The sequence below is a fragment of the Xiphophorus couchianus genome, chromosome 8, assembly GCF_001444195.1.
Source record: "Xiphophorus couchianus chromosome 8, X_couchianus-1.0, whole genome shotgun sequence".
NCBI classification, from domain to species: domain Eukaryota; kingdom Metazoa; phylum Chordata; class Actinopteri; order Cyprinodontiformes; family Poeciliidae; genus Xiphophorus; species Xiphophorus couchianus.
Genome location: NC_040235.1, coordinates 11371363 through 11384576, shown reverse-complemented (window position 1 = coordinate 11384576; position 13214 = coordinate 11371363). Strand labels below are relative to the sequence as shown.

Below are 13214 nucleotides of genomic sequence, written 5' to 3'. Positions count from 1 at the left end.
TTGAAGAGCTGGTGAGCTCTGTTATTAAATCAGGCTTACCACCTTAGATTAGCAGATAAATAAAAGGCTACATAAAACATGGTACCCCTCACATGGATCTAGAGAATAAAATTAATGCTTAAATATCATCATGGCTACAGTAATTCATTATACTTCGGTATAGATCAGAAATTATTAATCATCTGCAATTAGTGCAGAATGCAGCAGCCTGTCTTCTTACTGGTAAGCCTAAAAATGGCCACAAACAATATGTGCTTCACTTCATTTGCTTCTAGTGCAATTTGAATGTTGAATTGCTCATAACCTTGGTCTGCACACTCAGAGGACATCATATCCAAGGTTAAAACGCAATATCAGCAAGATTATGCTGTGGGAAGGCTTTTTCTCACCTGATACAAGGAAGTCTGCTAATGGCAAGAGAGATGGAGCTAAATATTGGTCAAAACAGAATCCAGATTCTGTGGTGAAATGTGAACAATGTTGTCTACAGATATGCCTTATCAATATTGACTAAGTGTAAACTATTTATGCCCAAACCAGTTGCAACTGTAATTGTCGTGAAAGTTAGTAATTCAGGGGGGTTGAATACAGCTGCACACCACATAAAAACTGTAGATATGTTCGCCTAACCTTGATTTGAGTCACTGAACTAACAAGATAAATGAAGCAGAGTTGCTTGCAGACCTTGGCTCAGCAGTAGTCAGCAGAATCGCAAAGCTGTGATGGAGTGCTCTTTTGTTGTCAATATTCTGTGATACGGAAATGCTGCTGTTTCCCTCAGCGGGGAATCGACTGACAGCTGACTGTTGCTGTCTGTGGTGCTGAAATGATCGGAACGAGTAAGCAATTATAACTTGGATAGAACGTAAGTAGACACATCACCTCATTGTCTCTAAGTTTATTCTAAATCCCACACCCACGTAGCTCATCTGAGCCACGTGGTTCAGGCTGAGCAGGGTCCCAGGACCATCAGCTGACGCTCCTTTCTATCCCCTCCCTTCCTTCATAGGACGAAACAAAACTGCTTGGACATGCCGTGTTAGCGGCAGAAGCTTCGGTATATAAGGAGAAGACGGAGGCTCTCTCAGTCGCTGTGAAAGCCATACACCCCTCACCTGCGCGCACACACACATTTACACCCACACGCCTCTGCACCGCCAGCACTGTCTCCTTTCATTCCCGTGTGCATCTTCTACTTTAGTCTGACCGGATGAGTTACCCGGTGGACACGATAGGAAGTCCCTTCAGGAGAGTTATGGATACAAGAACAACCAGTTACGGCTACGGCCGCCCCAGCGGCACCCCCTCAAGCGGTTTTCGTTCCCAGTCCTGGTCCCGGACAAGCCCGGGCTCCACCATGACCGCATCCTACAAGAGGACCGTGAACGCACCAGCTCCCCGGGCTTACAGCTCAGCTGTGCTGAGTTCCGCCGACAGTGTCGATTACAGTCAAACCTCGATCCTTAACGGTGACTACAAACGATCTAATGAAAAAGAACAACTTCAGGGGCTCAACGACCGGTTTGTTGTGTACATCGACAAGGTGCACTACCTGGAGCAGCAGAACAAGCAGATCGAGGCTGAGATCCAGGCGCTGCGGCAGAAGCAGGTGTCCCGCAATCAGCTGGACGATCTCTACGACCAGGAGCTGAAAGAGCTGCGCACCGTTCTGGAGCAGATCCACCGCGACAAGGCGCAGATCCAACTCGACACTGAGCACATCGAGGAGGACATCCAGCGGCTCAGGGACCGCTTCGAGGAGGAGGCTCGAATCCGTGAGGAGACGGAGGCCATAATTCGCGTCCTGAAGAAAGACACAGGTGATTCGGAGTTGGTGAAGTCCGAGTTAGACAAGAAAGTTCAGTCGCTGCAAGACGAGATCGCCTTCATCCGCAACAACCACGAGGAGGAGGTGGGCGACCTCATCGCCCAGATCCAGGCATCCCAGGTAACCGTGGAGAGGAAGGACCTCCAGAAGACCGACATCACAGAGGCTCTGCGGGAAATACGCACCGAGTTGGAAGGCCACTCCAACCAGAATCTCCAGCAGGTGGAGAGTTGGTTCATGTGCCGCTATGCCAAGCTCACGGAGGCTGCGGAGCAGAACAAGGACGCAATTAAGTCCGCCCGGGACGAGATTGCCGACTACAGGCGCCAGCTGCAGGCGAAGACAGTGGAGCTGGAGTCCGTCCGCGGGATGAAGGACTCCCTGGAGCGACAGCTGAATGATATTGAAGATCGACACAACAGCGATCTGGCCAGCCTACAGGTAGGGAGACACTCCGAACTTAGTTATTTAGAGAATAACATGGAAGGAAATATAGATACATATTTTGAAATGTGAGGAACTGTCTTAATGTGTGTGTGCGATAAAATATTATGGTTTGGAGTAATTTAATATTCACTGTTTTGTCATGATGACGCATTTGTTATTTGATACATTTAAACAAAAATAATTTCCCCACACAACAATATCAAAATTGTAATATATCAGACATGTTAAATAGTTTTTTCCGCTGCATTATGACTGCGGGACTTTCCTATTTCTTTATGAGCTTGGGAGATTTCCAGATGGTTAAAGGCAGACTGCAGTGCACGCTCTTTCCCCCTCCCTTCTCTCTTGCTGAGTCAGAGGCATGGATCGATGCCTTCATTGGTTATGTCCTTGCATCACACCGCTCAGAGTTTGGAAGAGGGTGGGGGTGGCGGAGGCTACCCTTGAAACAGAGGCTCAGCATCTCTAGAATGCTGAATTGCGTCAGAATATATTAGACCAACACCCTCAGCCAAGGCAAAAGTAGAAGGAGTTTTACTGCAGTGGAAGCTCAGACAGAAAATTGAGAAAGTCCCAGATATGCAACAGGTTGCGCATAAGAGAATAGTGCTGTCATTCTAAATAAGTTGAGTTTTCTCTGTTTTTTTTCTTTTTTTTTTTTTCTTAGGAGACAATCCACCAGCTGGACAATGAACTGAAGAGCACCAAATGGGAGATGGCTCGTCATCTCCGTGAGTATCAGGACCTGCTGAATGTCAAGATGGCCCTGGATATTGAAATTGCTGCATACAGGTTTGAAACATTACTCCTAATTGTTTCATTGGACTTACACAAACTAAACGATCAATAAATGGACTCTGTTTCTAACCAGGAAACTCCTTGAGGGAGAGGAGACCCACTTCAGCAGCTTCCCATATCGCCAGGCTGTTACTTCTAGTAAAATCTCCAAACCTAAATCTGAGGCCTCAAAGCTGAAAGTCCAACACAAGTTTGTGGAGGAGATCATCGAGGAGACACGGGTGGAGGATGATAAGGTGGACATTGATGAGGCTCTGGCAGAGATAGCACAGGAGCTCTCCGCTACACCAGGAGAAGGAGGCGAGGAGGAAGAAGGGGAAGAGGAGGGGGGAGAGGAAGAGCAGGATGCTGAGGAAGAGGCAGCAGAAGAAGAGGAAGTTGTAGCTGCCACCAAAGTCAAAGTTAGTGCTAGTGCTCCTTCTAAGGATGAGGATGAGGAGCAAAAAGGTGACGATGAGGGAGAAGAAGGTGAGGGTGAAGGTGATGAAGGAGAAAAGGAGGAGGAGGAAGGGGAGGGAGAAGATGAAGAAGAAAAGGGGGGTGAGGCAGAGGAAGGTAATGAAGAGGGCGGAGAAGGAGGAGAAGAAGAAGAAGTTGAGGAAACAGTGTTGTGCTCCAAAGCTCTAGAGTCCAAAGCTTCTCCTGACAAAGAGAAAGGTGGAGACAAAGAAGGTAGTGCAGGAGAAGAGGAGGAGGCCAGAGCCGAAGAGGAAGGTGCTGAAAAAGAAGAAGAGAGTGCAGATGATAAAGCATCAAAGAGTGTAGATGAGAAGGAAGAAAAAGATGAACCAGAGAAGGATAAAGAGGAAGATGAAAAGGAGGTAAAAGATGAGAAAGCAGATAAAACAGAAAAAGCTGTTCCAAAGTCAGAAGCTTCAAAAACTGAGGCCAGCAAGGAAGAAGCCCCAAAACCAGAGGGATCAAAGTCCCCTAAGTCTGAATCTCCAGTGGCAGGTTCCCCAAAGTCTGAATCCCCAAAACCTGGTTCTCCCAAGTCTGAATCACCTAAACCTGGTTCTCCCAAGTCTGAATCACCTAAACCTGGTTCTCCCAAGTCTGAATCACCTAAACCAAGTTCTCCCAAGTCTGAATCACCCAAACCAGGATCTCCCAAGTCTGAATCACCCAAACCAGGATCTCCCAAGTCTGAATCACCCAAACCAGGTTCTCCTAAATCCGAATCTCCAAAACCAGAGTCTCCTAAAGCTGAGTCCCCCAAGTCTGCTTCTCCAAAGCCTGAATCACCCAAAGAAAGCTCACCCAAGGCAGAATCCCTAAAGCCTAGCTCCCCCAAATCTGAGTCCCCCAAGTCTGACACCACCAAAGCTGAGGCTCCCAAAGAGGACACATCTGAAAAGAAGAGTGATTCAACAGAAGATAAAATGGTAGAAAAGAAAGATGTTGCCATGAATGGCGAGGTGGAGAAGAGTAGCCCAGAAGAAAAAGAGAAGAAAGATGATGACGTGATTGCTAACGGTGTAGATGAGAGCCCTGTTAAGGAAGATGGCAGCCAGAAAGTGGTGATCACTAAAACCGTGGAGACAATCACCACTGGAGAAGATGGATCCAAGCACGTCACAAAATCAATCACAGTGACAGAAACAGTGAAAGAGGTGGAGGAGGTGCTACAGGAGAAGCTTGTTTCCACCAAGAAGACAGAGAAGCAGTCTACCCAGTCTGTCAAGCAAGTGGCAGAAGCTGAATGAGCAGACTCCGGACGGCGTAGCTAAAGTAGAAGGAGAGGAGGGGGCAATCGTGAGAGGGGCATAAGCTAGAGAAGAGAACATAAGCAATCCACAAAGAACTAACGTAACAATGAAATACATACAGCTAGAGCGATGTAACGAAACCACACTACAAGCAAATTATAGAGAGAAGCCAAAATAAAACATGACAAACTTCAAACCTGCATGTTGAGTGAAAGCTTTAAGCGAGCTTCGCCGCTGATGCAGCGAAGAGCAAGCGACTGAGACATTTTATCCTCTTTTAGGTTCTTTCTGCTTTTATAAGGTGATCCCAGGAGTAGGAAGAAGGGATGGGGTATCTGCATGCTAGCTCAGAAGAGTGGAGTACTTTCCTCTCTTATCTGTTTGTTTGGTAGAAATGCACTTTAAAGAGATAACTTAACATGAGACTGTTGAGGAGATTTTTGAGTTAAAGTAGTCGGGGTGGGTTTGGGCAGGTGGAGGGTCCTCGGCGCAGACATGCACTCTACTGAAGAAGCCTTACTTGACTTGTGAAGATGCCATCTGAGCCAGAAACAGTAACAAACAATAAATGTGAAACATGAGTTGGAGAAACACATCACCATACCAGTATACATCCAGTAACTGAAGCAATGACAGCTTAACAAATCTGAGAAAACTCCTAGCCTTAAACATGCTTTTTATCACTGTCTGTTATGTTTACCTGAGAGCAACTTAGACAAATGTAATTGTGCATCCTTGTATGCATAGAATGAACTTGAATTTAATTACAGAAATAAATGAGGTGCTACTGTTTGCAGTCCCATAACTTTACTCATCTTGAACTACTTCCCAGCAGCCTTTGCTCAATAAATATCATAACAAAACCAAAACAACATCGTCTCTTGTCATTTTTGCAGTCATACTGGGTTATGTTTGAAATGGTTTCTATTTCATATTATAATACTTTATAATACTTTACTCTTTTACTCTTCATTTTAATATAAAGAACGACTTTAAATGAAGCTTTATTGGTTATTTTTAGATATATGAAGGACTATTTTTTTCTGTAAATATAAAAATAAGCCCAATAAGACATGATTGATTTGATGACAGGGAAAGTAAATATCCACACATTAGTCAGCAAAAAGTGTGTAAGACTGTGTTTAAAAAAACAACAAAAAACCACAAAGGCAACCTTGTGTTGCCTATCTGATTAAGAGTGCTGCAGTCTATTCATATTAATGCATAAGTAGACATCATTGATACAGCAGACTTGTTTTTTTAAAAATAAATCGATAGATGGCTGCTAGTACATAACAGACTATAAAAGTTTATAACATACAGTTTAATTGTTTCTTTGCTTTGTGTCATGCATGTAAGTTTCAGAGTAACAAACAAACTATTATCAGGGAAATTTAAGCTAAGTACGTAAGAGTAGCAATTTACAATAGTTGATTTCACATTCTATGGATAACAGATGTACAAACCAACTTGGCTCTATGTAAAAAATATAATTGCCCCCTTAACAGAAAAAGGATTTGTACCACACTTGGCAACAGTAATTGATATCAAGCTTTTGCAATTGGAATAAATGGCTATTGGTCTTTAATATCAGTGGATACATTTTGGCCCACTTTTCTTTGCATAATTGTTTTAATTCAGACTCATTACAGGGTTTTTCCAGCATAAACGGCCCTTGGAAGGCCGTTTATGCTTCCAAGGGCATAGCATCTCAATTGGATTCCTAAATTTCTTTTTCTTGTCATAGTTGGGTGAGCTAGACTGAATTAATTGGTGGATGGATATTCTTCAGCATATTGTGATAAAGACTGAAAAGCAATGCATCGTTAATTGCAGCAAGTAGAACAGGTCCAGAAGAAGTAAATCATCCCTAGATCAATACACTACCACAACCATGTTGGACAGTAGGTATGATGTATCTTTTCTGATATGGCTTTAATTTAATTGTGTACTGCAAGTAAGACATTTTATTGGTCATAATGTTATTTTTAAACTAAGCAATTCAATTTAATAAGGACCTATACCATCAGCTTTTCTTTTTTTGTAGTGGTATGTTTTACACTGGAGGCAATTCCTACAAAAGATATAAGCTTTTGTAGGAACCACATTAATCACAAGCTTAATTGTACAAAAATAAAAATAAAAACTCTCCGTAAATAGTCATTTGACTCAAACCTGATGATAGTTTGTAGGGATAGTAAATAGCAATAACACTAACTGCTAATGCTTTTTCTGTAAAAAGTCTCTCAAAAAGTGATGAGACTTTTTAACATGGGATAAGTCTGAATTTATCTCAGCTCTACTCTGATGTATTAGTTCTAAATGGAGTACGTGTTTTTCCTCCCAACAAAACTTGATTAGAAAATAAAAGAGACAATTTTTCCTATTAACCTAATTTGCTTAGACGTGTTACACATTTTTTGCAAACACAATACTATTGTCTTAATTGTACCCAAAACAAATTCTAGGATCTCTATACAGTAATCTATTTCAAATGTGACAGCAGCTTTGAGATTTATAGAACAGGGTTTCCAATAAGCCTTGTGTATGCTACTTTGGGAAATTGACTAGTTGTTGGCATATTAGTCAGCTCAATGACAAGACATCTGTTTTATACAAGTGAGTAATATTGACTGCTTACAATGTCACAACAGAATTCTACTTCTAGAAATAAGAATTTTTGCTTTCATTTTAGTTAAGCAGTGACTTTTGCTATATTTGTGTCTTATGTATAGTTTAAGAGTATTAAGTGATTTAAAAAACAATTTATCTCTGTCACCTTTGTAGGATACGTAAGTGGTTACCAACTTAACAGCTATAGCAAAAAGGCTTTCAGATTTTTCATCACAATGGAGCGTCATCAGCTTGACCTAATCTTCCAACTTTACGTTTTCAGAGTCACCAATAACTCAGAACCTGGGTGTCTTTTTTTTTTTTATAATTGGAGCTCAGATATTTTGTCTCATTAAAACAGGAAGTTTCACCATTTTAAAATGCATTTTTAACATATATTGTAACTGATGATCTGAAAGATACTAACAGAAATGTACTTAAATGAAGGAGTTCTGATGGTTGTGGAAGTTCAAAATTTGAAAAGAGAGGAAAAAATAACCCACACATGTGGCTTCAAGAGGCATATCTTTATTTATTCACCCAAAACACAAACACTCAAGTTAGCATTCAGCAGTTATACATCTTACAGACATGAGGAACTGTGCGGTCAGACTTTAATGGTTTATTCTTGATATTGGGAAGCAGTTTAGATTGACTTGTTGCTGTAAATGGCTATCAGACTGTTTTATTGAGCACCATGTTACCAAGCAGCATTGCCAGCGTCTTATCTGATTAATGAGCAGAGAGTTTCACTGTCGCAACCAAAGAATTCACTTTTTACCTGTTGTGCTTTTATCTTCAGCAGGCTCGGGCTTGGCTGTTTTTCCTTCAACTTTCTCCTTTTTGGTATCATCTTTCTTTGGAGCAGCTTCTTTGACATCAGGTTTGTCCTCCTTCTTGGCATCAGCCTTCTCTTCACTCTTTTTAGATTCTTTTTTCTCCTTCTCGTCACTCTTTTTTGATTCTTCCTTTTCCTCTTTCTCTTCACTCTTTTTTGATTCTTCCTTCACCTCTTTCTCTTCACTCTCTTTAGATTCTCCCTTCTCTATTTCTTCATCTTTGGCCTTTTCATCTTCATCCTCAGTTGCTTCTGTTTTTTCCTCCTCTTGTGTTTCTGCTTTGACCTCTGTTTCTCCTCCTTCATCTTTCTCTTCCTTCTCTCCCTCAGCCTGTTCAACATCTTCCTTTTGCTCCTCTCCATCATCACCTGAAAAAACGCATTAAGTTTTCAAATTATTCATAGTCTTAATTATTGAGTTTATAAATATTGAAAATAAAAGCACTAACCTTCTTCCTCTTTAGCCTCTTCATCTTCCTCCTTCCCTTCTTCTCCTTTCTCCTCCTGCTCTCCTCCCTCTTCTTTCTCCTGCTGCTCCTCTTCCTCTTCTTCTTCTTTCTGTTCCTCTCCACCCTCCTCTTCTTCCTTTACCTCCTCAACCTCCTCTTCCTCCTCCTCCTCTTCTGCAGGGGGGCTGGCCTCTGCTTGCTGGGCGTGGCTGGCAGAAATTATGCCCTCAGTAGTGCTGGAGCTGAGCAGGCGGGAGGTCATCAGATACGAGGTACCAGAGCTCAGACTAAAGAGCATGGGCCGGGCAAAGGAGGGTGTCGCCATACTGTGGCTGTAGAGGGAGGCCACGCCCCCAGGGACCCCAACACTGAAGCGAGACTCCTCCCCTTCCAGAAGCTTCCTGTTTCAGCCAAAAAAACATGGAAGAGGCTAAATTCAATTAAGTCAATAAATAAATGTTTAGATGTGCTATATTTAAAGAGGACAGTTGTCTCTAGTCATTATTGAAACTAAGATTTTTAACATTTTCTAACTAAATGTAAATATTATTTGTTAGAATTGATTCATGGTATAATTTAAAAGCATGTATTATTAGTTTTTTCAATAGTAAATTATTTTGTTCAGTGTTTATATATGTGATGTAAATGAAATTCAAATACATGAATAAATACATACTTAAGAACTTATTATGTATACATATTTAATCAAAAATAAAAAAAAGAAAAATGTAAAATAAAATAATTTTATGTGTTCATCATCTACCTTATTAATATTAGACAATAATTGTTTCATTTCATGCATTTTTTTGAAAGAGTCATTATGTCAAATTAAATAGAACCTAGCAAATGTTAGTTAACCAGTACAGTTACTGAGTTACTCATTTTGTCCATAGAAGGGCTAGACCCGCCCACTCACTGACAGATATGGCTGACCAATTCATTAAATTCATAATAATCCTTAGATAATACATACAATTATTTTTTAAAAATATGACTAATCAAAATTGTAAGCAATTATTTTCACATTTAATGATTTATTAAATTAATTAAATGTTTAAAGAATTTGAGATATTTATTATTCAATATATACAATTCTACATATTTATTAAAATAATGTATTGTGTTTATTAATATTTATTTACTTCATGTTGAATTGCGGTACTGTTGGCCCTTATTACACAATGATAGAAGTTGAACATTGAGTCTTCAAAGTTTTGAATTTGCTCTTTTAAATGAGAGAAACTGTTAAAAATAAAGACATTTGTTTTCTAGGACTACTTTAACTTGATTAATCAACACTCTGATGATCTATGCATCTGTATTTAGATCTCACCTGTATGCTGCAATTTCGATATCCAAGGCCATTTTGACATTCAGGAGGTCTTGGTATTCCTTAAGGTAGCGTGCCATTTCCTGTTTGGTGCCCCTCACCTCATTCTCCAACTCTCCAATCGTGTCCTAAATAGAAAAGCAAGGTGAGTACCTTAAATATAATACAATATCTGCATAAGCATCACACTACAGCATGCCTGTACTTACATGCATAGCAGCTATCTCTGCACTCTGTTTCTCCTCCATCTCGTGTAGCTGCTTCTCCAGGGATACATTGAGGCCTCTGCATGCATCAATCTCCAGTATGCGGCCCTGCAGCTGACGGCGATACTCTCCTGCTTCATCCTTTGAGCTTTTAACAGCACTACTGTGCTGAGCCACAGTCTCCGTCAGAGAGCCCACCTTCCCCCTAAACCACTCCTCAGCCGCCTGCATGTTCCTTGCAGCCAGCCTCTCATACTGGGATCGGATGTCCCTGAGAGCACCGGACAGATCCGGAGCAGCAGCTTCAGATTCAACTGCTACCTGGACCCCCAGCTGGACCTGAGCCTGAAGTTCAGCCACCTCGCCCTCATGGATCCTTTTGAGGAAGGTCAATTCGTCCAGCAGGGTTTCAACACCTTTCTCCAGCTCGGCCATTCCTAAGGCAGCCTCATCTGCCTCACGACGGGCCTCCATCAGCTTGCCCTCAGCCTCTTCCCGAGCCAACATCTCCTCCTCATATCGACCCTGCATTGAATTCAGGGTTTGTTCCAGCCTCTCCCTCTGGCCAAGGACAGTCTGCTGCTCTGCCCTTGCTTCATCCACAGCTGCTCTCAGAGTTCTGGCCTCTTGCTCATACAATGCTCTGAGACGAGATGGCTCAGCATGCTTTTGCCTCAGCAGCAGTAGCTCTGCCTCCAGAGCACGGTTCTGCTGCTCCAACTCACGCACCCTCTCGATGAAGCCTGCAAAGCGGTCGTTCAGGTCTTGCAGCTGGCTGCGCTCCTGGGTGCGTACGGCTCGGAAGTCGGAGCTGATCTGGGCTGCCTGGCTGAGTTCCCGCTCCAAGGAAGAGGCCGGGGAGGAAGAGGAGAACAACACCCGGCTGGGGGAGGAGTACTGCAGACGGGAGGAAGATTGAGGGGATGCACGGGAAGAGTAGCCGGCATGGGTCCTCCCTCTCACCACCACCCGAGAGGTGGGCTCCACATACAGGTGTTTGTACAACGAGGAGGCATAGTAGGGGTCATATCCGATGCTACTCATGGCTGAGTGTTGGAGGGACTTGCTGCTCTTCCCTCTTCTCTTTGTGTCTGTGTGGGTGGGGAGGTGTATAGAGGGCTCAGCTTTAAGCCCCGACTGCTTGCTGCAGCGGCAGGCTGAGCTTTTATAGCAGGACAGAGTCTGACGCAAGCACTTTCTCCAAACTCTGACAATGCAGCCTCTCTAGGCTTTCACTGCAGTAGCATAAAATCAGAGAGAGCTGCTATAGGCATAGGAGGAGAAAGACTCCTATGAAATTGGTATTACATTTTTTAGACAGTAAACACATTATGGTTCTTTAGGTAAAGAAACAAAAACTCAATTAACATCCAGATTTATCTGAAATCTTGAGACTGGATTTTACAGCATCACAAACAGCTGTTTGATGTCTTCATTATTTATATTCTTCTAAAATATGGAAGAAACAAACTGCATAAGGAGATGGGTTCTCCTGATGCATCAGTCGTGACAGTTTGCTTTCTTCTGGTAGAGACAAGAATTACAGCTGTGACCTCAAAAACGTGCATTGTTAAGGTTCCTCACAAAGAGAAGGTAAATGATGACATAGTGAAAGCAGCAAAAATACTCATTGTATATGTATTTTTTTAAGACTATGTTGGTTCTTCCCATTTTTGTCCCAGAGCAGAATTCATATTGTTAATAATATGGATGCATAAAGAAAGCAAAGCATTATTACAACTAATAATAAAACATACTTCTGCTTAAACTGCATGTTAAGGTTTAAATAAGGCAAATTGTCTCTTAAGAAAATCCAAAACTTGAGAGAGACGTCATCTTTCAACTTATTCATCAGGTGTGTCAACTTTTCAGCTGTAATTTGTGCATGTCTACTTAGAACCACAAGCTTTGCTACAAGTTACTGGGATTGTATGTACACAAACACAAAGTAATTTATAATTTTGAAGTAAAAGCAAAAATGATAGATGAAATGAAAAGTGTATTCAGCCTCCTTTACTGGCATACCCACAAATAATAAAAATAGTACAACCAATTGCCTCATCTTAACTGTGGAGGAAGTCAATGTTATTGTCATTTTTTTCCCCGTAAGATATTTTTGGTGGGACCAGTGGACCCATCAACATTTATCAGACATGAAACAAGCAAATAGAGAGGATAGGAAGACATGTATCAAATGTCCTGAGGTCACAACCTGAACCAGAGATCCACAGCTCAGATGGGAAAATCTGTTGGAAGGTCAATTAATAATAGTGTATTTCCCAAATTTGATCTTGTTGAAAAAATGCCCCTTTTGGATACTTTTCTTTGCAGTTAGGGATACACTAACAAAGGCAACTGGAATGATAGATGGAGCAAAATACACAGTGATCCTTCACAAACAAACTGTCAGAAGCTGCTAGAGACATACGAGATCATCACACTCCAGTAGATCACCAAGTCTAAACATACACACAAAATTACATTGGAATAGTTTAGATCAAAGCCTATATATGTGTTGGTTTGGTTTACTAGACTTTTTGGAGGTTAATTTTCTATACTTTTAGTGTAGTTTAAATCTTTGATAATCTGATCTATGATCTAGTCTCCAGTCACGGTTTTCTTTAGAGTAAATTTTATTTCCTCCTTCATTTTGAAATATGCCTTTCTTTTATGTCTGGTTTGATTTACTTCCTATTGTTTCTGTTTTTTGTCACTTTAGCTGCTTCATACTTAATTGCTCTCACTCTCTGCTGAATATGTCAGGCATATCCAAACAATTTGGCTGAAAACCTAAAAGGTACACTACAATTTATGTGCTTCTGCCTGCTGCCAACTTCTGTTTGGTTCTTTTCAGCTTCTTTAGCACCCAAGCACACTCTCTACTAACTCCCAGAAGTGTTCAGGTGAGTATAGATGCCATCCTCCTTTCTCAAAATCCTGACTGCTGTCCAGATCAAGCAGGTCAAGTCCAAAATCAAGCCAAGTTGCCAATTTAA

The 13214-nt window shown here is 41.6% G+C and overlaps 2 protein-coding genes across 2 annotated transcripts; one reads left to right on the top strand and one right to left on the bottom strand.

The window, feature by feature from the left end:
- Nucleotides 1-1025: 1025 nt before the first annotated feature.
- On the top strand, nucleotides 1026-5654 carry nefma (neurofilament medium chain a). Its single transcript, XM_028026217.1, has 3 exons — nucleotides 1026-2269; nucleotides 2943-3067; nucleotides 3147-5654. The coding sequence occupies exons 1-3, from the start codon at nucleotides 1211-1213 to the stop codon at nucleotides 4777-4779; spliced, it is 2817 nt and encodes a 938-aa protein (XP_027882018.1). The 5' UTR covers nucleotides 1026-1210; the 3' UTR covers nucleotides 4780-5654.
- A 2249-nt stretch (nucleotides 5655-7903) lies between these two features.
- On the bottom strand, nucleotides 7904-11371 carry nefla (neurofilament light chain a). The gene is made up of 4 exons (XM_028024515.1): nucleotides 10222-11371; nucleotides 10016-10140; nucleotides 8683-9083; nucleotides 7904-8602 (listed from the first exon to the last, which is right to left on the bottom strand). The coding sequence occupies exons 1-4, from the start codon at nucleotides 11260-11262 to the stop codon at nucleotides 8166-8168; spliced, it is 2004 nt and encodes a 667-aa protein (XP_027880316.1). The 5' UTR covers nucleotides 11263-11371; the 3' UTR covers nucleotides 7904-8165.
- Nucleotides 11372-13214: the final 1843 nt, after the last annotated feature.